Source organism: Podarcis erhardii, assembly GCF_964252035.2.
Source record: "Podarcis erhardii genome assembly, chromosome: 2".
Classification (NCBI taxonomy): domain Eukaryota; kingdom Metazoa; phylum Chordata; class Lepidosauria; order Squamata; family Lacertidae; genus Podarcis; species Podarcis erhardii.
The window spans coordinates 52770939-52798671 of NC_138498.1; the positions used below are offsets into that span (position 1 = coordinate 52770939).

A 27733-nucleotide genomic window follows, 5' to 3' on the forward strand; every position below is an offset into this window, starting at 1 on the left:
CTTTTCAGGCGGAGTGAATGGGCAGCAAAATGGCAGATGAAATTCAGTATAAGCAAGCATAAACTGACACATACTGGAACAACAACAGCAAAACCACAACCCCTTCACTTACATGTTGAAGGCTCTACTGGCTGCAGTTAGCTAGAGAATTATCTTAAGTCTTGGTGGACAGCTCAGTGAAAACCTTGTAGCAACACACATGATAGAAGGTTAAGGGGGTGTCAGGAGAATTCCACGCATGCAATCGAATTGGTGCCTTGTGTTCACAGAAGAGCCTTTGAGCCAGCAAATACCTCTGGTAACCAGACTTTGGGGATTCTATTACCATTATTTGCACTGCCTAAATATATTCTAAAACTGGGGAAAGTGAAACCAAAATGATGCACCTGGACAAGAAAGCTAAATACTTGGGTTTTTAATTTGAGGGGTGAGGATTGCATCATTTTGTAAATTGGACATAGCATGGCAAAAATAGATAAACTGTCCTACTAACTAAAATCGGCAGTGATCCAATGAAATACGGTAAATTGCAAATTAAGACAAACCCTAAGAATGAAAATCAACTTCTTGGGAGTCATGTTTAGCCTGGAGAAGAGACTTAGAGATGCTATGATGATAGCCATATTCAAATATCTATGGGGCTGTCACAAGTTTGAATGGATTCAAATTACAAGAAAGGAGATTCTGACTAAGAATTAGGACGAGCTGTTTGACCGTGGAAGGGACTCGGAAGGTGGTGGATTCCTCTTTATAAACAGGTTGGATGGCCATCTGTCAGGGATTCTTTGGTTGTGATTCCTGCACTGCAGGGGGTTTGAGTAGATTACTCTTGGGATCCCTTTCGACTCAATTCTGAGATTCCTTTAAAAGCAGTAAGTCTTCGAAGCAGATTTGTTTAAGTGGTAGTGTTAAACTTGAGCGACCTTGCAACGAACGAAGTGGCGCTAGGCATGGGTGATAACAAGGCACAGCACTGGGGAGAGAGGGAGGCAAAGCGCTTTGCTGAGGCTGTGCAGGCCCCCGCCCGCGTGTGGGAGGCGACGCAGGATAAGGACACGGGCGGGCGCAGCTCCGAAGGGAACGTGGTTCGTATAGAGAGCGAGCGTAGGGTGGGGGGAGCTTCCACGGGCACAGCAGGCCGCCGAGAGAGCGCATGCGCAACCGCCGCTCGCATCCGGATTCGCTCGCTGCTCAAAGTGGGCGGGGAAAAGGAGGGAGAGCCTCCTCGCGTGCGCCGTCCCCTCACGCTGCGGGAGCCCCTGATTGGCTGGTGCTCCGGGGAGAGGGCGTGACTTGCGAGGTGGCGTAGAAATCGGCCATAGTGGAGGCGGCGGCGGCGGCGGCCGGAGCTCCGTAGTCGGCGGAGGGAGGGAGCGAGCAAGAACTCGGCCATGGCGTACGGCGGCCTCGCGGTGCCCATCACCGTCATGAGCGTGTTCTGGGCGGTGGTCGGCGGCGTCGTGCCGTGGTTTGTGCCTAAGGGGCCTAACCGGGGGTAAGTGCCCGGAGGCTTCGGGGGGGGGGACGGGACGTTCTCGGCAAGGGAGACCGGTGGCGGGCGGCCCTTTTCCAGGAGGCCTGGCTGCCCCAACCGGCCGGCCGCGGGAGCTTGCAGTGCTCTGGCTACACCTCCGCCTCTGTCTGCCTAATAGCCGTTTTCCTGGCCTGGGAGGGGAACTAAAGCGGTTTTTTCGCAGTTCGCATTTTTCCACGGCCTGATGTTTAACGTTCTCGGAGGATGCGGCGCAGTGAGCAACTGCCGTCGCGCAACCCCAGTTGCGGCCTTCCTTTCTTTCTCCCTTGTGCCTCCTCTTCCTGTTCCTTTCTGTTTTTCTTTTCTCTCCCACCTCCACCCCGCTTCCCGTAGCAGCGCCGGCCCTGCCAGCCTTTCTGGGAGCTTCTGTGCGGCACTGGCACTTTGTGAGTGGCAGGTGTCAGTTCAGAAGTAGCTACACCTGCGAAGCGGCTGGAGTTCCCTTGGGATTTCCCAGCGTCCACCCCCTTTTGTTTTAGTACCCAACCTGTTTCAAATTGAGGAGCCCCCGAGTCAAATGCACTGTTTTGCGTTATCTCTTGAAACGAAATATTGTTCGAGATATTCTGGGAATAGCTGCTTTGTAAAAGAGGGGTCTGATGTCACAGTCATTTAACAACCATGTCGCAGTCTTGTGACAATTTATCTTTTCCGTCTGCTGTGTGTAAGTCTTTCCCCTAATTCGAGGACTATGAGGTGGATAAGTTAGTTCCGTTTGTAATTAATCCATTAGGCAAACTGCTGAATTCCTAACTGCATTCTGGTTGTTCATTCTAGAGGTTTTCTTTGTGATGTGAAATAAGATTTTCCAATTGAACCACATTTTCCTCTCTGATAACTTCCTCTTCCAGTGCCATTGAGGATTTTCTTTCTTTCTACTTTTCCATTACTGGTGCTAAATGTCCAGCTAGGATTACCAGCAACAGTACTAGTTTATTTCTCTGAAATGTATAGTTTTTCAGCAAAAACCTACAAAGCAGTGAATGATAACATATGGGGCGGGGAGGCAGTTAGACATAAGAGAGAGCAGCACAATAACACACAATTAGCAGTAGGTGTCTTGACATCTAAGTTGCATTATGAGTCGGGTTTAAGTGGGCCTGAACAGTGTTTGTGTTTCCAGCATATGCCATGATTGATGCTAAGATTGAAATTAGCTTCCAAAGCTAGAGATTGTCACATTTTCCTTTCTAAACAGGAAAAATCAATTTTGTGGCCTGCATTTCTGAAAACACTTTCCCACTCAATGTTCCCAGCTTTACGACATTTAATTAGGCAGGGGGATTCTCCCCCCCCAATACTTAACAAGCTTAGAATCATAGAGTTGGAAGAGACCACAAGGGCCATCGAGTCCAACCCCCTGCCAAGCAGGAAACACCCTCGGAGCACTCCTGACATATTATTTTCTTCACTGCATTCTCTTTTTCTTGAATTAGCGATTCAACCATATAATGAAATGTGAGCAGAACTAAGTGCAGCTCAGCGCTGCATTTTATGCTTTTAAGGTGTTGGTTAGATACACCAGAGTAAAAAGTGATCCCTTTTAATACACATCCTATGTTCGCTACCTAGGCAAGAGGCCTAGGCAGTAGTATCCAAGCATCCAACTTGTGATATCTATTTTGAATTTATATTTATTCATGCAAAGGTTTCATCTCCTGTCCTGATTTGAAGACCTACTTCACTTGGTGGTCTATATTGTTTTTAGCATTGGTACTAACAGCCTCTTACTTTGCAAACAGGGTGCTCTAAATCCTTGGTGGGTCAGAATCTAGTACTGGTGGGTTGAGGACAGGACAACAGACTTGGGTGCAAATCTTTCGACAGATGGTGCTTTAGGATCATATTTATTAAAATATTTATGGCCTGCCTTATATGCATTGATCTCAGGGCAGGATACACAATGCATTTAAAACAATCATTCAGTTATATAGGTCCAAAATATGTTGCTTAAAATAGGAGAGAGGGAAAAATTAAACCCGAGTTTCTTATGGTGCTCATTAATCTTACATGATACTGAATTTCACAACTGGGATCATGGAGTAAGCAGAACCTTGAGAATTGATTCTAAACAATTATATGTGTTATCTGAAACTACAGCTGTGGGGTAGCTTTAATTTACTGCGAGTACTGTAATGACCAAGAGACTTGAGTTGTGAACCTAGAAATCACTAGTTCAGGTATTACCTTGAACTTATTAGATGGCACCTAGCAATCTACTGTCTCTCAGTCCCCCCACTCCCCCATCCTCAATGTAGGGAGAGTCCTGACCTACCTGACATGGTGGTTGTGAGGATTCCTGATATGAAAATAATCTTGGTATGTATGAAGCACCTTAGAATGTTCAAGTATTATTATTGTTATTGCAATAGATTTACATTGAATCATCCTCTGTCTGCATGTGTAAAAAATTGAGAAACTATTCAGCTATTGCTTTTCTTTTGTCCAAAGAAAGTCTGTAAATATTGCTTCCATTTTGTCAACCATTTCTTTCTTCCCCCTCTTTCTACAGTGTTATTAACACAATGTTGGTGACATGTGCTGTCTGCTGCTACCTCTTGTAAGTATCCATTTTTCTCCTTTCAGTCCAGATGTAGCCAAATCTTTGATAGCACAAAACTACAATGCCTTTTTTATTTTAGTAACCTGGCTGGGTGTCTGATGTGATTGGCTGATTTGCAAAAATATGAACATACTATGTAGGATAAAGAACTTTATATACCGGTAGTTCTCTGATGTAAATCAATTGTTAGTTCTTAACCAGGGTATCATAAATGATGGGAACATTAAGTTTTTCTATAATAGAGTTGACTGTACATGAGTCTTTTGAGATGCAGAAATTGAAGTCTTATCACCCTTCTGATTTCTGTGCTCTTTAATACTTAATAGTTGTGCTTCCTCCTTTTCTAGGAAATGTGTTTAAACCATTTTTGCTTCCTGTATTTCTGCTTTAAAATGACTTTTCAGAGTATTGCTAAAACAGTAAACCATAACAAAATTTTCAGCCTAGTTTTACCAGCTAACAGGCTCCTAGTTCAGCAATGGGAGTAAACTGATCTTCTGTACTAACAGGAAGCTAGTCAGCTAGAATACCATTGTGTAGTGCTAGTTTAATCTGAAGAATTTGCCTCTGCTTTTGCTTACACAAAGTCTAGATTGATCATCTTGCAGAGTTTACAGTCAGCATGCTTCCATCAAGAACTGCCTTGCTTTAGCTAGACTACCCTGGGGTATAGGCCTGTTTGTGTTTGGTTTAGTGCTAGGGCAAGCAAGTTTTGTGCAAGTACATCCTGCTTGTTTATGGTTCAACAAACCCAAAGACTCATGGATGTGAAGCTGTGACCTGACTAACTTAAAAATGCATCACACCAGGATGTGTTTGTTTTTCCTTTGCTTTTATTCAAAGCACAAATAAATATAGATGCATGTAGGCAGTAAAAAGTTCTGACAACTTAAGGTTAGTCACTTACAGGCATGGACGTTTTCTCTTTTTTGCTAAGCGGGTAGATCAAAAAGCTGTTTTATCCCAAAATTCTTTGCTATCATTAAACATCCTGCCAAATACATGACTTTGACAGTACTTTCTGCATGGACATCCAGCCATAAAGAGTTCTAGAAAGCAGTTGTTGTGGTGGTATGTTGTCTGGGAAAGAAGGAAGAAGGGGTTGCTACTAAACCAGGAAAAAGGTGGGTAAACACATAGACCTGGTGTCAGCACTCAATATCGTGAAGTATTTGCTGGGGCCTAAGCCACCACAGCAAGGCTGTTGCTTTGCTTTGCCCCCCCCCCCTCAGCTCCTCCTATCACCTGGGCCTCGGGCAGCAGTGATTCCACACAGGAGAACCTCTCCTTCTGCTTGTTAACTTGTTGTGATCTGGTTTGCCGGGTGCTTTGGCAGCAGCCATGACACTATAGTAGATTGCAGTAGAGCTTGTAGAACTGTAGTAGAGCTTGCCTCCTGGCCTATTACAGAGCCAGTGTTATTGCCATGGGAGTGAATAGTATTGCTCATGGAGAAGAGCTGGTGGCTGCCCCTTAACCTTGTGCTCTCAAGGAAACTTGCCTGGCAGTTCCAGGTGAGTGTAAGCTGGCAGCTGCAGCACTTCTGCCACCTGGGGTCCCAAGTGACAGCACGTAAGCCTCCCTAAGACCCCCCCACCTGCCCAAAAAAGTGGAGCTAGGATTCAGTACATAGCAAATATAGCAGTCAGAACTAGCTATGGGGTACAACTGTGTAAGTGATACTAACCCATTCATGTCTTTGTAAAATTTGCTTTAGAAAATAAAATAACATTTCAGAACACCTGACTCAGATAGTATCATGAGACTTCCAACATCTTAACCCACATGAGAGCTTTCCTGTGTTGTTGGGATCAAGGGCTGAGTGTTGACCTTGCAGTACAGAAGCTATACAGTTCCTAGATCCCTGGGAAGAGGGAAGAATAATATTTATACATACATACATACATACATACATACATACATACATACCCCACCCATCTGGCTGGGTTTCCACAGCCACTCCGGTTGGCTTCCAACAGAATATTAAAAACGTGATAAAACATCAAACATTAAAAACTTCCCTAAACAGGGCTGCCTTCAGATGTCTTCTAAAAGTCAGATAGTTGTTTATTTCCTTCACATCTGATGGGAGGACATTCCACAGGGCGGGTGCCACTGCCGAGAAGGTAGTGTTGTACCACTCTGAGGAATGTAGCTCTGAGGTGACTAGAGGTCTACTAACAGCTCCCTGCGCCCTTAACAAACTAGTTTCCAATACAGTGGTACCTCGGTTTATGACCAGTCCAGTTTATGAATTTTTTGGTTTACGAACTCCGCAAACCTGGAAAGAGTGTCCTGGTTTGCGAACTTTACCTCCGTCTATGACCAGAATCCGAACGGTGGAAGGGCACCAGCGGCGGGAGGCCTCATTGGGGAAAGTGCGATTCGGTTTACAACCGGTTTCAGTTTACGACTGAACGGATTAAGTTCGTAAACCAATGTACCTCTGTACAGTGCTTTAGAAGTGCAGGCGGGGCCTAAGTGTCATGGGGCACAGGGCTTTTTGCAATATTCCCTTTGTGTAAATAGGGTCATCTTTACAAACAACAAAAAAAAGAATCCAGGTCTACAAAGCTACAATATAGTACCTGTAGCTCTGTGGCACTAGTTATTTCTTTTCTTTTTAAAAACTGTTTATAGGATTAAGGTGAAAAGTAAGATGTTTGAGGAAAAAACGAGATGGGATGGAGATAAGGAGTCAAGGGAGGAACACTGAGATCCTTTTGAGCGATCTCCTTTTTAAAATCTGTTTCTCCCCCACCCATCCATGTGTTTTCTTTATGAATCTGATACCAGCTAAATCAATACCACTATGTATGTGGTGGGAACAGCTTGGTGCTCATATATAGCTTCAGGGTAATTTTCCACAGTTGTGAAAACATCCGAGGGCTGCCCATTGCAGTCCAGTTGCACTTCTATGGCTTGGTACAAATTTATCATAGGCTTTGATAAACAGTGTCTGCATTCACAACACCAAGTGAGAAAATAGCATCTTGCAATGTGGGACATGATTACAACTGGACTTCCATGGGAGTGGCTTTGGGCTTAGTTTGTATTTTCACAGAGCCCCACTTATGAGTAAGCACTACTGCTTGCTAAGAGGTGACCATGTTGCATACACTTTCAAGGAATAAAAATAAAAACCACTAGAATGCCTATATTGTGCGAATCTAATTGAAAAAACACATAAACGTAATAGGCTGTATAACAATTGTAAAGTTAATTTAACTACTTCTCAAAATTAGATACAGCTTCTCATAATGTCAAAATCAAAATCGTGACATAACATACTAAAATGTAGCTTATTCAGTTGACCGCCGAGTCCACAGAGTTTTTTTACACTTTCAAGGAAACAATGACTAGCTCTATCTTCCTCCTCCTTGGAACCTAAACTAGATTAAATGCTATTATAACCGCCTTCAATAGCCACCATGGGCTACATATGTGAATAGCAGTACACCAAATGGATCTTGTCATCTGACATTCCAAACATAACTTATTCTTGTTTTAAAAATAGTACTACACTGCTCAAACAAACCCTGTATCAGTCAATATATGTTTTGATTCAATAAGGAGTGTAGGGCGAGGACATAAATGGGCCCTGGTCAACCGTTTTAATTATCTTCTGTAAATCTAAAAATTATAGCATGCAATGATGCAGGAAGGTGTCTTCTCAATAGAGTAGAAGGGAAGCTCCATATATAAAGCTTCTGTTGATATCTAGGCCAGTGTTTCCCAACCTTGGGTCTCCAGCTGTTTTTGGACTACAACTCCCATCATCCCTTGCTAGCAAGACCAATGGTCAGGGATGTTGGGAATTGTAGTCCAACAGCAGCTGGAGACCCAAGGTTGGGAAACACTGATCTAGGCTTCCTTTTGACTTGGGTCTCCCCTTGTCCTTGTGAACAATCAGAATTGGTGAAGGTGACATTAGTATGGTGCAGAATTCCTAAGTTGTAGAGCCAGATAAGCTGGCCCCGCCTAACAGTGGAAGTTCAGTAGTTCTTCCTCTGCTTCCCAAGCAAGAGCAGTACATCTTCTACTTCACCACTTTAGCTATGTATTTCAGCTCACTTTCTGCACATCTATTCTGTAGGTTAACACCAAATGCTAATCCTTATTTTCAAGGGAGATTTAGAATGCAATTATGTTAACTGATTTTCTCCCCCAAATAATTATGTGTGGCTACTATTTCATAATAAAATCTTCACTTCCCCCATATTTAAATATTTCTACTATTTTGGAACAGGTGGGAAGCGTGGCATCCAAAATCAATGGTAATTGTGAATGGCACTGCTTTTGGCAACACTGAGATGTTACTAATGTAGCATATGCATTTTGCATATGTCTTCGTTGCTACTGTTGTAATAGTTTTTTTCATTACATTTCCTTCATATGTATTGATGGGCAAAATGTTTTATGGCAGTCTTGGCAAAGAGCACAACTTTGTGGTTCTCTCATTCGTCAGTTCTTGGGACCTCCGCCCATCAAAGATAAAACAAAGTCTGAATCTGGGTGCTGATCATTAAGGCTGCCTTGTAATTTCTGTCTTGAGTAATTTTCCGGCAAGGTTGCTTTTGAAAATGAAACGGCATTCACCTTGTACCTAGTAGCACAGCTCTGGGTAGGTGAATTCTGTATTCAGAGTGCACTTGTAACTTGTTTGCTTTCATCATGTATACAGTAGTACCTCAGGTTACATACACTTCAGGTTACAGACGCTTCAGATTACAGACTCCGCTAACCCAGAAATAGTACATCGGGTTAAGAACTTTGCTTCAGGATGAGAACAGAAATTGTGCTACGGCAGCAGCAAGAGGCCCCATTAGCTAAAGTGGTGCTTCAGGTTAAGAACAGTTTCAGGTTAAGAACGGACCTCCAGAAAGAATTAAGTACTTAACCTGAGGTACCACTGTACTAGAAATGGGATGCGAAATCTGTATCCCCTTTGGATGTGGTTGGACTACAACTCCCATTGTCTCTGACAGCTTGTTGGGGCTGATGAGAGCTGGAGTCCAGCAACATCTGGAGAGCCATATGTTAACTACCACTGTACTAGATAATGGTGAGGATACCAGTGGAAAAATATTGTAATGGGCTTACCTGAAATCTGCAGGAATCAGTACTACTGTGGCCTGAAACTGCCCTATGCTTGCTGCACAAAGCATCCATTTTTGGTTTAGGCACGACTAACTTGCATGCTGGGGAGTGTCTTAACCTCCACCAGGAAAGAAGCTGTGGCTAAGGTTTGTGGGAGCTCCATGATTAATCTGGAAACAGGATAGCTTGCCTCTTGGTAACATGATAGATTACATATAGTAGCTGTACAGATTGCCCTGTTATGTGTTTGTTTTCTACTGTTATAGTACTTTATTTTCTGATTTTCAAAATTTGGGGCAATTTGGGTTGTGTCGAACTAAGTCGTACTCAGAGTGGACTCATTCAAATTAATGAACCTAAGTTAGCCATGCCTATTAACTTCAGTTGGTCCACTCGTGAGTAAGACTAGCATTGGATACAACCCTTTGTAATAACTTATCAAAAATAAATCTGATTATCATTTGAAAAGGCCAAATAACAGGCACCACAAAGGGAGTTTATTTCAACCTATGGCATCCTGATAAACCTATAGGAGCATATGTGTTCTTTCTGTTTTCAAAATGTCTACGTTCAGAGAACCCTTTTCACATTGACATGCCTGTCACAGAACCTCGTGTATAACTGAGAATACGTTCCACACTCCATTGGAGCAGGAAATTAACTGGCCGTGCTTTTTGGTCTTTGCTGTTACCCCTTGAGAACTGAGCACGTGCCATAGAATGCCTTCATAACTGTTTGTGGCTGTACATTGTGAAGGAAGATTGGTAACAGCAGAGAAGCTGCCTTTCAGAAAATCTTCTGCCCTTTGTTGATTGCTTCTGAAGAACCCCATGGGTTCTCTGGGACACAGTATGAAAAGTGCTGACCTATAGCACGCTCTAAGCAGAGCAAACAGTAAGCAAACAAGCAAAGATGTATGCTGGTTATATAAAGAGAAAGAGACAGTGTATGATATACACACTGCTACGTGACTATTTGATATGGGTTAAGCTTCATTCTGGTCACAAATATGTCAGTTGGGACTCCAAACATGAGTAATCATATCTGTAGAATAATGGTCGGATAGCTCAGTTGGTTAGAGTGTGGTGCTCATTATGCCAAGGTTGCAGGACAGCTGCATTATTCCTGCATTGCAGAGGGTTAGACTAGATAGTCCTCAGGATCCCTTCCAATGCTACAATTATATGATTACATGATTTCAAGGGAAACTACTGGGATCAAAGAGGATGTCATCCTATATCTATAGCAATTCATGATGAAAATGCTAGATTTTGCCAGGAGTCCTGTTAGTAATCAGTGTTGAAAGTGTGCATTCATTTTGCTGTGGCTGTTTAATCTGTAAAATTAAGAGCAGTACTGAAATTTGACCAATGAACTCTGAATAGGATTAATCCTGTATTGCTTGTCTCTGTCTGCTATGGCTTTTCCTTCCATCTCCCAGCTGACCTGCATTTCATTCTCTGGTCGAAGCATCCAGGTTTGTGTGGAATTTTCCATGACTGCCTAAGCACTCTGCATCTGTAGCAGCTCACATTACAAAGCCGCTTTGCTCTTCCTCCTCCTTCTATAGCATTCTAGAATTAGCAGTTAGATGTGCCTGTGTGTTCACAAAATGTTTTGTGCACTGAACATTTAGCTACACAGTAACGTTGTACAAATTAAAGAGATTCTTAAGCCCTTTCTTATTTGCCGTTGTTAACATACCAAATATGTAACCCATAAATAAATGTGTTGCAGTTTTCTAAGTGTTTTCCGTGCTACAAAATGTATTGTGTCCTACTGGGGCATTGAGTCCTCCTGCTTCGCTAATATGGTCACTGCTCTGAGAAGCATGCGTTTTGTTCTATAGCCATTGCTAGTAGCTTCACAAACTCTTAAAAGACATTCTGTGTTAGCTTGTCATAAAAGATACATGGGTAGAAGACTTAAGCTTTTTTAAGTATACCATTGATGCAAAAATCCCCTGACGCTTGTCTCCTGCACCTAATGTATGTCCACTAGCAATGTCAATGTCTAAACAAGACACACCAACCCTGTGAAACTACAATTAGAGCAAGAGAAATGATGGGTCTGACAAATAGGGCTGCCGAGTGACTGTATTTTTAGGTTGCCCTTTAATATTGGAAGAAACCAGTCAGACCTGCAACAAAATGTTACCCTTTGGAGTGTTCATGTTCAGTCAGTCGTGCCCTTCTCCATACTTAATTCCATTACTCCTCACATCCAGTTTTCCAATTGCCTCTTGTCATTCAGCATTCTGTGTTCAGCATGCTCTGTTCTTATTAGGTTGTTTTACCAGGTTGCAAACCTTCTGGTTTCTCCAGGCCTGCTCATATGCCATTTTTATGTGTGGAAGGTGCCTTTGGCTACATAAACAACAGCACTCACCTCTGAACATGAGAACTAGAGGGAACCAGTAGGTCCCGGCATCAAAATGTAGAGAGCTTGTTTAAGGTTCAAGTCTTTCCATTCCATCCCGTCCCTCCCCCTGGCTTTCTGTCTTGTCTCCCCCAACAGTCAGTCAGCATTCTTTGCCCACAAAGCTCTCCTCATTGGACTGTTTTTTCTTCCTCAAGGTGTAATCAACACTCTGGTGCACAGCCCCAGCTACATAGAAAACTTGGATGTCTCCTTTGATTTCTATGAGTAGCTTTCTGTTCCATCACTGGGGAAATTTTAAAAAATAACTTCTCAGAGTGATCCTGGAAATTGCCTATTTAGACAAAGAGGTGGTCACTGTACACTACCACAGTATTTTATGAAGGGGTAGTATAGAAATAATCTTCTGGGGTACCTCTAATTTGCTGACACCTCCCACTTATACATGGGTAGTGTGGTTCTGGTTGCATAAGTGTGAGCACTACCAGACTTGAAATCATAATTCGTATGTAGATCAGGCTTCCTCCATTTGTTTTCTTTATTACAGTTCTCATCGTTCCTGACCATTGGCCATGCTGGCTGGGGCTGAGGGGAGTTGCAAAACATATGGAGGAGCCCTAGGTTGGGGGAGGCTGATAGAAATGATGCTGATACATATTGAACTTCCTGGGTGATGGCATGAGTTAGAGCACTTCTTTAAACAGTGAAAATGGAAGAGAAGCTGCCTAGTTAAAACATGAGAATTACTTGAAATGAAGTAGGGCAGTACACTTTGATTTATGGGCAGTTGCTCAAACTTTTATGGCTATCTCTTATTTTCAAAGTTTAATTTTGGTAACGTTTTGTTTGGACACTAGTTTTAAGTAACTGTTACCATTCTATCTCTTCCTTGGGTATCCTGATAAATTTTAGTCATTCTGTTAATAGTCTGCTCTTGTCTTGCAGCTGGCTGATTGCAATCCTGGCTCAGCTGAACCCTCTCTTTGGACCACAGTTAAAAAGTGAAGTAATTACATATCTAATGTACCACTGGCCTTAACCGATGTGCTCTTCTACTGCAGTTTGTGAACTGGGTAAATATTGTCACTTTTTAAATTATTTATTACATTTACATCCCACTTTTCCTCCAAGGAGTTAAAGTTGGTAGACATGGTTCACCTTCTCCCATTTTATCTTCACAACAACCCTGTAAGGGTTACAATGAGTATTTTCTTTTAAACCCATCCAGATGGGCAGGGTACAAATAATAAATAATAATTATTATTATTATTATTATTATTATTATTATTATTATTATATCGCACAACATGCAGAAAAAGCCATGGCATTTTATTGAGTTGAGGATAGTTATCTCCCAAGAAGAAACCGACTTGCTTTGTTGCAGAGATTGCAGCAATAGAACTTGTTGATCTTGTCATAATTTCATGTGTGATTGTTATAAATGCTAGTGCCCCCTTGACCCCTATCTCAATGATTGCAGTGTACTGGATTATTTAGTACAAATGTTTATATAACCAGTGGAATTGGTACTTCAACTCCCAGCACAATTTCCATTCTTTCTCTATTGCCATTTTCTCTTTAATAAAAACTTGGACTCCCATGGTTTTGGCCCATGCTGCAAGTTTTTCCTCCATGCCATATTCCGTGTCTGTTGCAGAGCTACAGAAATGCAAATTCCAGTTTCTGTTTATGGGTTTCTAGAAAGAGAGCTGTGTTAGTCTCTTGCAGCAAAAGAAGGGAAAGGCTTATAGCATTTCGTTATGGCATAAAGTATGGTGGACTTCTGAATCTGATGAAGTGGACAGTGGTCCATAAGAACTTATGCCTCAACAAATATGATGGTCTTTAAGGTGGAATAGCCAACGTGGTGCCCTTCAGTTTTTGTTCAAAAATAAAAGAATTGTCTGCTTGCATGGGAGTGAGAAGCAATTGTTCCTATGCAAGCAAACAAACGGCACTGGCTCGCTTTTCTTCCTGCCTATTGCCTTACTTTTCCTAGAGTCAAAAAGAGCTTTTGCTCTGAGGGGCACTAATCAATTATCCAGTGTTTATTCTGTCTATTTATTTAATATTGAACAAAATAGCTGTGCCCCCCAAACCTCCTGTATGAGGAATGTGTTATATAAGGGGGGGGGGGTATACTATTCTCTCTGCTTTAGTTCAGTGGTTGAACATTGCTGTTGCAATGTTGGCTAAGGCCTGACAGGGCTGTGGGTTGTTTTAGTAAGTCTTCGTCTCTCAATGCACCAAGAAGTTTGCCATGCGAACAATTACAGCAGGAAGCAACTTCAGGAATGTGGATTCTGTAATGGTGAACCTCAATAGTTCAAAAGGGTTCTACCTGCTGTTTTATCTTGCAGCTCTGATTCACCTTAATAACTATAATTTCCTCTGTTTGAAAAAGCTGAATAGCAGAGGACAACTGGTGGCTGATGTTATGCTTTAATTGTCTGCAGTTAGGCTTCCTTGAAACAAAGCTCTAGTGTTTTCAGATCAGGGTTGTAATGAATTGGGATAGTGACAGGCCGCAGTGAGCATAGGGAGCCTGGTTTCCCTTTTTTTAGCAACTCATACAAGCTGGCAGTAGTCTTGTATTTTACAAAGAAAGGCCTCGTGCAACACAGCAGTGAACCTGGCTGTATCTGCTTGTTATAGTGCAGTGCATCCTGCCAAGTAACAACTTGACTTGAAAATTAAATTGGTGGTATATCAGTAACTAAGGAATTGGAATTAACTTGGAGGTGGGGGCAAAATTTAGCCTTGTTGCTCACAGATGATATTCTGGCACTAGGTACTTGGTTTCTGCTCTTAATTTTTTCTTATACTGCTAATACCAGTGGACTCTAGCCGACAGTTTATATTAACTTATTACTGCATTTAGCACAATTTGTTCACGTTTTAGTGAGTAGAGTCTGGAAAGTAAGCCTTTCAAGATCCAAATGGATCTTCAATTATTAGTGTAAAAATTTCTTTGCAGCAACGGTGATGCTTAGTATATTAACACCTCCCTGCAAGAATTTAACTAATAGCTGAATTAAAAATGCCACTGAAAGAAACTAAACTGCTTTTTTGCTTTGCAGGATATGAAGAGATTTTCTTTATGTAAAGCCCTGTTGATCCAGATGCCTTCTAACGTACTTTGAATCCGACCACGTCTGCTCAATGCCTTACTGTTTGTTCTATTACAAGAAATGTTTGCCTAATCTTCTTGTTTTTTCACCTATGCAAGTGCCTGATACCTATGTTTCTACTCAGTACAATGTTGTGCTTGAATTTCAAGTATTATAAATAATATTCCATCCCTCTTCTCTGCACTGACAGTGGCTAGATGGAATTGATAATTGCCTCTGAGCATTTATTTGCCCTACCAATTTTTATACTAGACTGTCTACTGATCCAGTTTACAAGCACAGTCTGAATGCTGTGTCTGATAACTTTAAGAAATATGATTGTGTTCCTCAAATCTGAAATAAAATTCTTTTCTTCTTAATGTGGTCTTCTGGCTTTCTTTAGAACACGTTGTTCTTGCATAAGCATATTCAGCACTTTTATAACATCTGAAAAGTTAGGGACTTAATGATTGGTTGCATGCCTGTGTGGAACAGTTCAGTTGCTTCACTGAAGTTTTGCCCCACCCTTCATGAAGTGTGTATGCTGTGAGAAATACTCACTGTGGGAACTTGGATACTTTCATAGTGTTTGAATGGAACTGTAGTACAAATAGTGTAATTGTTCCTTAAGTTCAGGATAGAATTTACAAATGTTTATGAAATAATGAAGTGACTGGGTAACCCGCATATAATTTGCTTCATCAGCTGGTTTGCTTAGAAGCATATATGGTTACAAAGCACCTTTTGTGACGTTTTGTGCATGGCAAACTTCTAAAGTGATCATGCAAATGTCGTATTGTGGGAATAATACTTGGGCTGTGCTTTTGAATGTGCTTGTGAACGGAATTCTGAACACATGCATGCTCATGGCTGGCAGCTGAATGTTTAAAGAGACTCATTGCAGAACGTTGCTTGAGCTGACAATGATGGGAAAGTCCTAGCTGGGGGTGTTTGGAATTAGGAAGGCTTGTTTGTGCACAAGTCAGCAAGTAATCCATATGTAAACAAGTTATTAGACTGCTGTAAGGTCCTCTTCAAAAATAGCACTGTAGGAAAGTTATACGGATGACTGAATGTGAGATTACTAAGTGGTGAGGTATGGTTTGGTAACAAGCTCAAATCCTGGCAGTAGACACATAGCCACAGTTAGCTCTGGAAAACAGGGAAAGGGAGCTAATAAACCTTTGCTGCTTTGAGTGACATCCAGTTGTGGCATCCTGCTTGTGCAACAGACTACCATGTGCACAAAGGGGCATTTTTCTTTCCCTAAAGGTAAAGGGGCCCCTGATGGTTAGGTCCAGTCGCAGACGACTCTGGGGTTGCAGCGCTCATCTCGCTTTACTGTCTGAGGGAGCCGGCGTACACCTTCTGGGTCATGTGGCCAGCATGACTAAGCTGCTTTCTGGCGAACCAGAGCAGCGCACGGAAACGCCCTTTATCTTTCTGCCAGAGCAGTACCTATTTATCTACTTGCACTTTAACGTGCTTTCGAACAGCTAGGTTGGCAGGAGCAGGGACCGAGCAATGGGAGCTCACCCCATTGCAGGGATTTGAACTGTGGACCTCCCTTCCCTACAGCCCCCATAAATCTGTTGTGGAGGGTATAGGGAACCGCAGGGGCCAGGAGGCAGTGGAGGAAGGGAAAGTCGTGTTGCATCCACTGGCACAATGTTACAACTCACCTTACAGAGTTATGTTTGCAAAAGATCAAGCAATGAGAAAGAAGCACCAAACCCAAAGCCTGGTGGCGATTTCCACAGAAGCACAGCTCTTAATGCCTTCCTGTGAGGAGCATCATCATGACACTAGAAGCACTTGCAAAGTTAAGCACTGGGGAGGAATTCTCATTTTTGCTCTGCAGTATCTTCAGTTGTGTACCTTTTAGAACAAAAAAATCCCTTGAATCTATTTTCTATAAATTGTCACTGTATATTGTGGCCTGCAGACGATGGTTTCCACCAGTCCCAGTCAGCCAGTGATGATGGGAACTGTAGTCCATAAATACCTGGAGGACCACAGGTAACCTATCCCTGCCATAGCAAATGCTCGGCCGAATGCAGAGTTTGATCCCTCTTCCTCTTTTCTCCTGCGAGCTCGCCCTGCGGCTCGAAACTAGCAGCTGCCACCGCCGTGCCTCTCGGGCTCGCCGCCGTCACTCCGAGCTGAGAACAGAACGTTCTCTTCCTTCTATCCTCCCCCGCCCTTCTCACTTGAAGCGGTCACGTGAGAAGGGAAAACAGTTTCTGCGGCCGCTGATTGGCTCTCGGCTCCTCGCTGTCTGATTGGTGGCCTTGGCTTCCTCACTTTCTGCCTTCTCCTGGCTTTGCTTTTCTCTTTCCCTTCCCCCGGTTTTTTTTTTTTTTTTTAAATAAAAAGCCCACGTGATGGGGGCGAGTCACGCGATTTCCGGGAACCCGTCAGGAAGGGACATAAACAAAACAAACCCCAGAGCGGCATGGAGGGGCCGGGCCAGGGCTGGAGCCTCAGCAGAAGTGGGGGCCCCCACTGAGACACCCCCCATTACCCCGCTGGGACGGGGCGCCAGGTAAGGGGCCGAAGGGTGAGGCGGAAAAGGCTGGAGCCCCCGAGGCGGAGGGTGGGGGGCAGGAGCTCGAAGGGGGTGTAGCGGTGGCCGTAATGCCCCAGCGCGGAAGGAGGGCAGAGAAGCGGCGCTGAAAGTCCCAGCAGTTCCCCGGAAAGGCCCGGGCTGGTGGGAGGCAGGAGGAGAGAGGCGGGGTTGCCGTGCACCCCCTTTTTTGGGGGGGTGCGGGGTTTGTCTTGCTGTTGCCCCCGGGAGGCGAGAGTCCTCTGCTGGGGAGGCTGCGGGGGGAAAAGAGCGATCGTGTCGGGAGGAGAGATCTAAAGTTGCTGTTTCTTCTGCCGCAGCTTTTGCTTCGGAAAGGGGGCGTGGAGGCAGCTGCGGGAGCAACTGCTGGCTGGAGGATTAGGCTTGGTGTGTGTGGTCTTTACTCAAGGAAGGAGGGCAAGGGGCTGCGCGCCCCCGGAGCGCCCCCTTAATCCTAGCAGCGATCGTGCAGGATTCCTGCAGCGAAAGCAGTTCTGGTTTCTTTTGGCCTCTCGCCCCTACATGGGAAAGGATATGGAAGAAAGGGGCGTGTACTGTACTTGCTTGGTTGTCTCGCTGGGAGGCTTTGCCTTCTCCTAGGACTGCAGAGGAGCATGGGAGGGAGAGGCGTGGGGAAGGGGGAGTTTGGGGAAGCTTTTGATTTTGTAAGTTTCCTTTTCCTTGTAAGATGTGGGAGGTAGCTGATGGTAGGTGTGGTGATACTGTGGACTTCTGTAATGGTAGTTAGAATAATCCAGTGCTTACCTTCTGTCCTATTTCCATCTTGAGAGACGTAGTTCAACTTGGTTGTTTCAAAAGGTGGCTTGATATGTTTCTGACAAGGTGGAGGATGATAAGGAGCTGTTTGCCTCGTTTTCGCAGTCGTCCACACGTTTCCTCTCAGCCTGGGGTAGGTATCTAAAACGAAAGGAGCTAAGATCTTGAGTTGTGCAGTTGTGTCGGTTCACATCTTTTGTCTCCCAGAAAAGCTGAATCCTTTAAGGATGAATGTGTTGCCAGAAGTCGTTGTTGCAAAAGGAACGAAGGAAAAATCGTCAATGATGGACTATTACTAAATAGCCGTCAAGATTTGGAGACAAAAAACTTCCAGAATCCTTCTGCTTCAAATCGTGTTACACCTAAAGACTACACGTGTTCCCATTTTATTGCCTGCTTAGACTGCATGAGGGGTGGGGAAGTGAAACCTCTCGGGACATTGCCTGAGTCCTCTTGTCTTTGCCACGGTCCAGCCAAGAGAGTAGAACGTGGAAACCAAGTAAACGGTGCGGAGTCCCAGAAAGAAATGTTGTATTTGTTGTCTTATGCAAAAGAGGCGTTGGCAGAAAAGGATGAAAATCGGTCAGTTCAGTCTCGTGATACTCTGTCTCTGTGAGGTGCGAGAGAAATCCTCGGTTTCGTTGCAATGATAGGACTTTGGGAAAGTGACAAGTGAGTTTGGCCCCACAAGGGGAGGGGGCGGAACCCGAGGCTTGCCGGCACCCCTTTCATTCAGGGGGACATGCAGTCTATTCGGATCCCCCTCTCGTTCTTGCTCTCCGCTGCTCCTCTTTCCCACCCCACCCCCAAAGGCAGGTCACAGCTGCCTTCTCTTCCACTCACTCCTTATGACTTTCGTAAGTGATCTTGTGGCTAAAGAATGTCGCTGCCCTCGCGAGTCAGGTGTTTGGGGGGCTTCCTCCCCCTCCTCCCCCTGGATCCCTTCCCCGCCCTTGGCTTGGGGAGGACGGAGGGCGTGGGCCGGCGGAGTCCCGCTCGCTTCGGAACATCCAGAAAGTGATTTGTTTACATGTCGCCTCATGCTAGCTTGGGGAGGCCACTGGGCAGAGAGACTGACGGGGAACCAGCCCAATGGCAGCGGGGCTTGGAATTAGGCGGGCCAATGCGACCAGGGAGGGGGTGGGGCCAAGTGACAACTCGGTCGGCTGTGTTTCGGTGCGTTTGGTGGGGCGGCCATGTTGGATGGGAGGTGTGTTAGTGGGTCAGCCTAGCCGAGGGGGCTGTGGCATCGGGGAGATAAAATAAAAACGGGGCAGGAGTTTAAGAGGTTGCTGAAGGCCCCGTCCCCACCCCGTAGAGCAGGCGACCCCTGGGCAGAGCAAGTTTCTGTAGGCTGGAGGGACGACTTGAATTTAGTGCTCCTTTTCCTGCACTGAAAAAAAGTCATGCCAACTCTGCTGTGCCGCCGCCAAAGTATTTTGGGGCAGGCATGTGGGCATGCAGCAAAAAGTAGGCGAGAGTCAGGTCACAGTTGCCATGAGTTTTTAGAGAAGCACATTTCCATTATAGGGCCGGTTTCCTATCTACCCGTCACCTTTCTCTCTGGAAAAGGGGGCAGTTCCTTTTCACGTGAACGGTTTTAGTATTCACACGAGTTGCAATAATCATGCTCCATGTAATTTTTCGTATTATTATTTAATATTTGGAACTCCAGTTTATTTATGTCCTTGCAGAAGCACAGGAATGTCTATACCTGCAGCAAGTCATTATAAAGCTAAATATATTTTGTTGCTTTAAAAAGAAACACTATGCAGGAAAAATGTGCACCATTATAAATCATTATCGAGACACATAACCAAGTCCAGGGATGGAATAAAATGAATACAGTTAAAGAGACAAGGTCTGTATATCTTGTTATAGTTCAGTGATTTTATTTATTTAAGTGGCTTCTATATTGCTGTTCAGGATCAATGCATTCAAAGCAGGAGTTCCTAAACTGGTCTGTGGCCCACCAGTGGTCAGTGAGCTTCATTTCGGTGGTTCGTAGTATGCGTTAAATATTTGCATTGATTTTTAATTGTATTTTTATTATATTGTATTTTATTGCAATTTGAATTCAGAATGTAATCCAATAAGGTGCAATATAAGAAAAGAATATAAGAAATAAAAACCCCCCAATAAAAATGCAATTAAAAATTATACAGCATCTAGCACAGTGTATTGCTACCAGTACCACAGGCAGAAAAATCATAAAGTGGTCTGCCAAGACCCTCAGGAATTTTCAAGTGATGAGAAGGGGTATGGGAACCACTATCTTAAGGTATAAACCAGAGAGGTTAATGTGTTTTTATTTTAAATGCCTGTATTTTGTGATGATGTAGAAGGGCTACCTTCTCTTCTGCAACCAGTACTGGACAGACGGTATTATCTCTGCAGAGGTCACTGAAGCAACCTCAATTTTTTGTGCAAGCTTCTTGTAAGATTCCTTTTTGTCCTATTTATCTCTCAGTCTCCTATCCTGCATATGGTGCAATACTTCCAAATGAAGTATGTCCAGCCAGTATCTTGTGTGGAATTTACTATGGCTGAGTCCAAGGAGTTGCTGCTTGAGTTTAAAGCTGCTGCTTTGGCTCTGGTACCTTACTCTTTGCCACATATACAGTCATTGTTGCATGTGATGCTGCAGTTCCTAAACAAACAAGAGTTTGACAAAGAGCTGTAGCTTGGTGGTAGAGCATCTCCACAGAAGGTCCCAGCTTCAGTCTTCAGCATCTTTATGTAGGACTGGGAAACACTTCTGCCTGAAGCCCTGGAGACCTACAGCCATTGTAAGATGGACCAGTGGTCTTCCTATGTTCCTATGACTATTGTATGAAACCTTGGAGAACAGCTGCTGGTTGGTATTGACAATACAAGCTAGATATACCAGTTGTTTGATTCCATATAAGGCAAGTTCTGCTGTTCTGTGTTGCAGATTTGCTTTGTACTGTGGATTCCCTCAATGCTAGGTTCCTTTCTTAACTTGTTTTTAAGCTTAACATTTGTAATTGAGTATTGGTGGAGCACAGTAGTATGCCATGTGCTCTTTATTTTGTTTGGTTTTCTTTCTGTAAAGTTAGAATGCTAACCTGTATTGAAGGCTTGCTCACTTGCAAAAGCAATACAAGTATAGTGGTACCTTGGTTTACGAACTTAATCTGTTCCGGTAGTCCATTCTAAAACTGAAACCATTCTTAAACCAAGGCACGCTTTCCCTAATGAGGCCTGCCACCGCTGGTGCCCTTCCACCGTTCAGATTCCATTCTTAGACCGAGGTAAAGTTTGCAAACCAAGACACTACTTCCGGTTTTGCGGAGTTCGTAAACCGAATCGTTTGTAAACAGGACTGTTCTTGAACTGAGGCACCACTGTAATGTCAAGTTAAAACTTTTTAAGGGCTCGATGGGATAATATTAAATACTGTATTATGGTAGAATCAAAAGACTCCCAAACCTTTTCCTTCTTTGTCTAATTACAGGGTGCAGGATTTAGTCTGTACGCCTCCTGGTACATTGTCCTAGTTGCATGGAAGTGAGGTGCTTTCATTACATGTAACACTGGGTATTTACATGTAAATACCGTAATCATATGCCAACACTGAAAAGAAGCCGGGTGATGCTGTAAGTGCAGGCAATTCTGCTTTCCTGTTACAGTACTTGTTAGCAGTGCATAGTGGGGTAGTAGTGAGGAGGGATTTCTCTATATGAATTGCAGTTCCACTTCCACATTATTTCAATTTACAAAATAATCCTTTTCTTTCTTTGGCAGCTTTTATGCCTGCCATAGCAAGGTATCATATTCCTTGTTTGGGCATAGAATCTCAATCATGTTTGAGGCAACTGGAGACAACCAGTGCACTGGAAAACCAACTTATACCATTGTTCTTTAGCACTTTTTAGTGGTTTGATGGGAACTTTAAGTGCATCATTCAAGAAGAAAACATATTCTGTTCCTTAAAGAGGTTTTTTCCTAATACTGTAAAGAATTTAGTATTTTTGTTTTTCAGGAGCAGCCTCATGATTGCCACTTATCATGAAGAGGCCCTTATTACCTCTTGGGCCCTGAGGGTTAAAGCCCTACTTGAGGCTAATGAGCAGTGAGAGGCGATGGAGGAACAATTATTTACTTATTTAAGACAGTTATACCCCACAATTTAGCCAAAAAGGCTCTCGGAGCAGCTTTCAAAAATCAGTACTGAATTGGCTCCTGCCCTCAGAGTCACAATTTAAAAAGAGATGACACATGAGAAAAAAAGAATAAGTGGGAGGATGGGAAAGCAAGCACAAATTTTAAAGTCATAGTTCCTATAGCACAGTTATATTGTTGTGTCTAAGCAGATTCTGGCTGTCTAGAAAAGCAGCAGCTGGCTGACTGGTTGACTTGCCTTCTGGAAGTACTCTTCCCCCAATTTCCGTTCCTGTGATAAATTTTAATTGTTTTTATTCTTTGTAAGGCCTTTAAAACATTTTATGTGCACCACATAGAAATTCTGAATATTAAATGGCATAGCAGTCAGTATCTTTAAAAAAATCTCATCCAGGAGCAGTGGCCAGGAGGACAGGGCAACTCCTGTCACATATGGCAAGTCACTCTTTACTCAGCACCTGGGCACATGATGACTGAACTGTGTTAACAGAGACATAAGTCACAGTGATTACAAGTAATTTTATCGTTTAAAAGGTGGCTAACCTGAGGCCCTCCAGATGTTGTTGAACTACAGCATCTGTCCTCCTTGACCACTGGCTGTGCTGGCTGTGGCTGATGTGATTTGTAGTCCAACAACATCTGGAGGAGCGCAGATTATACACCCCTGCTTTAGTAATCTAGTAATCTATGCGAAAGAGAAATTAGAACCCAAACAAATATGCAAGGATGAGGAAGGAAGAATCCTAGGTATCCAAATTAATTACCAGGGAGAGAGAATAAATGTGGTAACAGTTTATGCCCCAAATTCAAATAGAATGGAATTTTTTAAAAAATTGGAACAACTTCTATTAGATCTAGATAACAATAAACTAGTCCTACTTGGAGATTTAAACGCGGTACCGACACCAGAACTAGATAGAAATACAAGGGAAAAAAATCTAAACCAAGGGAAATTACCAAAATCGTTCAATGATCTGGAAGAAAACCTGGACTTAATAGATATATGGAGATACAGAAACCCCACAACGAAACAATTTACTCATTTCTCTGAACCACACCAGAGTTGGAGCAGACTGGATCAAATATGGATCTCGAGAGAATTAATAATAAGAATGGAGAGATGTGAAATTTTACCCAGAACCTTATCGGATCACAGCCCAGTAACATTACAATTAAAATGGAAGACCCAAGGTCTATACAGATGGAGAATGAATGACTACTTATTTGAAAAAGAAGAAGTGATCGAAAAAGCAAAAGCCACTATAAAAGATTATTTTGCCTTAAATATCACTAAAGAGATTGGAATAGATACAGTATGGGATGCTAGTAAGGCTGTGTTAAGAGGTCTTCTGATACAACAAAACTCTCAAAGAAAAAAGGCTAAGGAAAGGAAGAAAGAAGAATTAATCCTTCAACTGAAAGAATGTGAAAAAAATATGATAAAAAATCCAAAAGATGACGGCCATAAGCAACAATATAAAATGCTCCAAACACAATATTCAACATTAATAAGCCAAGAGGTTGAATGGGGAATAAAATTAGTGAAACAAAAGTTTTTTGAATCGGCAAATAAAATTGGAAAACTTTTGGCGTGGCAACTGAGAAAAAGAAGAAAATGTAGCATCATAAACAAAATAAAAGTAGAAGAGCAAGTTCTGGAAGACCCTAATGTAATAAAAAAGAACTTCCTTAAATTTTATGAGAACCTATACAAAAGAGAAGAAGAAGATTTAACGAACATTATAAAATACCTAGAAGAAAATAGTCCCCAAAAAATAACAGAAGAAGAAAGAACCGCCTTAAACAGACCCATAAAAATAGAGGAAATTCGAGAAGCGATCAAGAGGATGAAACTAGGAAAAGCCCCAGGACCAGATGGGTTATCAGCTAAATATTACAAGGTCCTAGAGGAATACATAACACCAGTACTATGTGATGTTATGAATGAGATATTAAGAGGAGGAAAAATGCCAACATCCTGGAAAGAAGCCTACATCACGCTGATCCCAAAACCAGATTCAGATAAACTTAACATTAAGAATTACAGACCGATTTCTCTACTGAATAATGATTATAAAATTTTTGCAGACATAATGGCCCATAGACTTAAAAAGTGTTTAATTAACCTTATTCACAGTGATCAGGCCGGCTTTCTTCCTAATAGACAAATAAAAGACAACATTAGACACACAATAGACATTATTGAATACCTAGAATGTCATAATGAAATTCCTGCCGCCTTACTGAAATCAATACTGTTCGTTGATGCCGAGAAGGCGTTCGATAATGTTTCTTGGGGTTTCCTAATAAAATGTCTGGAAAAAACAGGGATAGAGGGCACATTCCTAGAAGGAGTTAGAGCAATATACACACAACAAAGAGCCAGATTAATAATAAATAACAACCTGACAGAACAGTTTGAAATAGCAAAAGGTACTCGACAGGGGTGCCCTCTATCACCGCTGTTGTTTATCACGGTTTTAGAGACAATTACAAATAAGATAAGGAAAACCCCAGAGATCCGTGGCATAAAAATCGGCGTGCAAGAATACAAATTGAAAACATATGCAGATGACCTTATGTTGTCATTGGAAGAACCAAAGGAGAGCATCGGCAAAGCTATAAAATTATTGGAAGAATTTGGAAAACTATCGGGATTTAAATTGAACAAGGAAAAAACAAAAATAATGACTAAAAATATGAAAGAAGATACCAAAAATGAGCTTGAAAGACAAACTGGAATTAAAATAGCTAAAAAAGTAAAATACCTTGGAATTTGGATAACTATGAAAAATATAAATTTGATGGAAAATAATTATAAGAAAACATGGAAAGAAATAATGAAGGACTTGGATACATGGAACAGATTACATCTCTCGTGGATGGGTAGAATGGCGGCGATTAAAATGAGTTTATTACCCAAATTACTCTTCTTATTCCAGAACATTCCAATAATTAGGGGAATTGCAATATTTAAAGAATGGCAGAGATTACTTTCCAAATTTATTTGGCGGGGAAAAAGACCCAGAATCAAATTTAAATTGCTTACAGACCAAAGAGATAGGGGGGGTCTTGCGGTTCCAAATCTGAGGCTATATTATGAGGCCGCATGCCTTTGTTGGGTAAAAGATTGGATCGTCATTAAAAATAAAGAGATGTTAGACCTAGAGGGGTTTAACTCAAGATTTGGTTGGCACGCCTATCTATGGCGAGACAAGGGAAGGGTCCATAAAGGCTTTTCCAACCATATCTTTAGAGGGCCACTACTGGAAGTCTGGGAAAGGAATAAAAAATTGTTGGAGCAGAAAACACCCTGGTGGCTATCACCAATTCATATTTTAACAATTAAAAAATCAAACCTTGAGGGGGAACGATGGACATATGAGGACCTACTAACTAAAACAGAATCCGGGTGGAGGATTAGACCATATGAAGAAATAAAAAATAAGTTGACTGGTTGGATTCAATATCATCAAATAAATTCAATGTGGACGGAAGATAAAAAGATTGGAATAAGTGAGAAAAAATCCAGATTCCAGATTGAAATAATAGAAAGTAAAACAAAATTACTATCAAAAATGTACAACCAGTTGCTTGAGTGGGACACCAAGGACGAGGAAGTAAAGGAGGTGATGGTGAAGTGGGCGGTAGATCTAGGGTACAATATAGAGTTTGATAAATGGAAGGCTTTATGGTGTAAAGATATGAATTATTCAGCATGCACGACACTCAAGGAAAAGATATACAAGATGATGTACAGATGGTACATAACGCCGATAAAATTGCATAAAATTTATAGAACAGGTGATAAATTGTGTTGGAAATGTAAGAACAAGGAGGGCGAATTCTTCCACATGTGGTGGACGTGCAAGATTCTCAAGAAATTCTGGGAATCTATTTATAATGAATTAAAAAAAATTCTTAAATATACGTTCGTCAAAAAGCCTGAAGCTTTCCTGCTGGGGATAATTGGCAAGGATATTAAAGAAGAAGATAGGACCTTTCTTCAATATGCAACAGCGGCCGCTAGAACCCTCATAGCACAGTACTGGAAAACACCAAAAATCCCAACATTAAAGGAGTGGCAATTTAAATTATTGGACTATTTAGAATTGGCAAAATTGACACAGAAAATAAGAAATCAAAAACGTAAAAAATTTAGTAATGAATGGGATAAATTTAGAACATACATGGAAATAGAGACAAGGGGAAAATCAAAATGTTAATCAGAAATATATATCTATCCAAAAAAAAAAAAATCACAGTAGGCATGAGATAACGCTTACTACGTTATAAATTTCATTTTGGAATAGATATAGCAGATAGATAACTAAGATAACATTATCCAAAATCGAGATAAAGGGAAGTCGATCAATGTTGTTGTAAAATTAATGTTAAGTTGTGTTGTTTATGTTGTATGCATTGTATGTTTTTTTCTTTCTTTTTTTCTTTTTTATGTTTGTTTTATTTCTTTCTTTCTTTTGTATGTCTATGAAATATATTTGTGCAAAACTTAATAAAAATATATTAAAAAAAAAAAGATTATACACCCCTGCTTTAAGTGCTTAGTAAGCATGTCATAGGTGGCTTTTGATGGTTCCTTAATGTCTTCCTGGTGGCCAGATTGCAGTGGATCCTAAATTAGTCAGGAAAGTTCTATTGAATGACACTGGACAGGTGCAATAATGGCTGAAGCATTGTTTCTTCACTACCATCTCTCACAGAGTAGGCTTGATTGTGTGTTTTAGCCATATGTCATCAAACTGAGTTTTCCACCATCTATGTCGCTATCCTTTTCTCGGTTTCATCACCCTTTTGTTTCATTACTTCCAGCTCACTGAAAAATCATTGAGCTGTGAGTAGTAGAAGAGATGTTTAGGAGCAACCATGTCCAGTCCCAGACTCATCTCTGTGTGGAACCAGCTTTGCCAATGAAAACCTCCTCAGGAGGTTTCTTGAGTGATCTTCAGGGTCAGGCTGTTCACATTGGTACACCACCCTTCAGAGAGGGATGGCTGTTATCAGCCTGAACCTCAACAGGAAGTAGTGGCTTTGACTAGGAAATCAAATTAAACCACCATCCTAGACCAAATGAGAAAACCCAAGTAAAATATTTGATCTGTACAGCCCCCATGATTGTCATAGCAGCCTCAGCAGGTTGAGGTCCATGTGCAGGGGAGTTCTGAGCACCAATCTAAGACCACCTAAGTTTAGACAAGGAGACTGTTAGACTGAGTTGTTGGAGCACTACTGGAATTATGAACACAGGTACAAATGCTCAGAACTGGAATCCATTCAGAAGCGTGCAGAGGCAGATGGGATCTTTATAGCCCATGGCAATGCCCAATCTGTGGTAGTTCTGCACAGACTGCTCAGATGTACACAACTGAGAGGGATCTGCTCTCAGCTTATCGATCCATGTCTTGGTGATACAAGTCAGGATAGCTTCATCATCCATAATCAAATCAAATTTTCTTAATTATCAAGCAGCAATACCTTGTGAGTCCAAGAACAAGTTAGCAAGGCATCTTGAGCCATGGCTGGGAAAAGGACTTAGA

The 27733-nt window shown here is 42.2% G+C and overlaps 2 protein-coding genes across 3 annotated transcripts in view; both read left to right on the top strand.

The window, feature by feature from the left end:
- Positions 1-1210: 1210 nt before the first annotated feature.
- ATP6V0E1 (ATPase H+ transporting V0 subunit e1) lies at positions 1211-15066 on the top strand. Of its 2 annotated transcripts, none has more exons than XM_081852203.1 (4): positions 1211-1495; positions 4047-4094; positions 12522-12649; positions 14657-15066. In XM_081852203.1, exons 1-3 carry the CDS (start codon positions 1392-1394, stop codon positions 12613-12615), a joined length of 246 nt encoding a protein of 81 aa, XP_081708329.1. In that variant the 5' UTR covers positions 1211-1391; the 3' UTR covers positions 12616-12649; positions 14657-15066. The 2 variants fall into 2 exon arrangements, with proteins under 2 accessions (XP_081708329.1, XP_081708330.1); XM_081852204.1 differs by having other exon boundaries at positions 1212-1495; positions 12522-12599.
- Positions 15067-16728: 1662 nt separating this feature from the next.
- The window catches only part of CREBRF (CREB3 regulatory factor), a 28248-nt gene continuing 17243 nt past the window's right edge, over positions 16729-27733 (top strand). Inside the window, exon 1 of the mRNA XM_081852116.1 lies at positions 16729-17231. The gene's annotated coding sequence lies outside the window, so the exon portion shown is untranslated. The remainder of the gene's footprint in view (positions 17232-27733) is intronic.

Bases quoted from the DNA above. Each gene is read 5' to 3' on its own strand.
- ATP6V0E1 (XM_081852203.1), top strand. From the start codon at position 1,392: ATGGCGTACGGCGGCCTCGCGGTGCCCATCACCGTCATGAGCGTGTTC. The intron at 1,496-4,046 runs GTAAGTGCCCGG...CTCTTTCTACAG, and splicing joins CCTAAGGGGCCTAACCGGGG to TGTTATTAACACAATGTTGG. The intron at 4,095-12,521 runs GTAAGTATCCAT...CTTGTCTTGCAG, and splicing joins GCTGTCTGCTGCTACCTCTT to CTGGCTGATTGCAATCCTGG.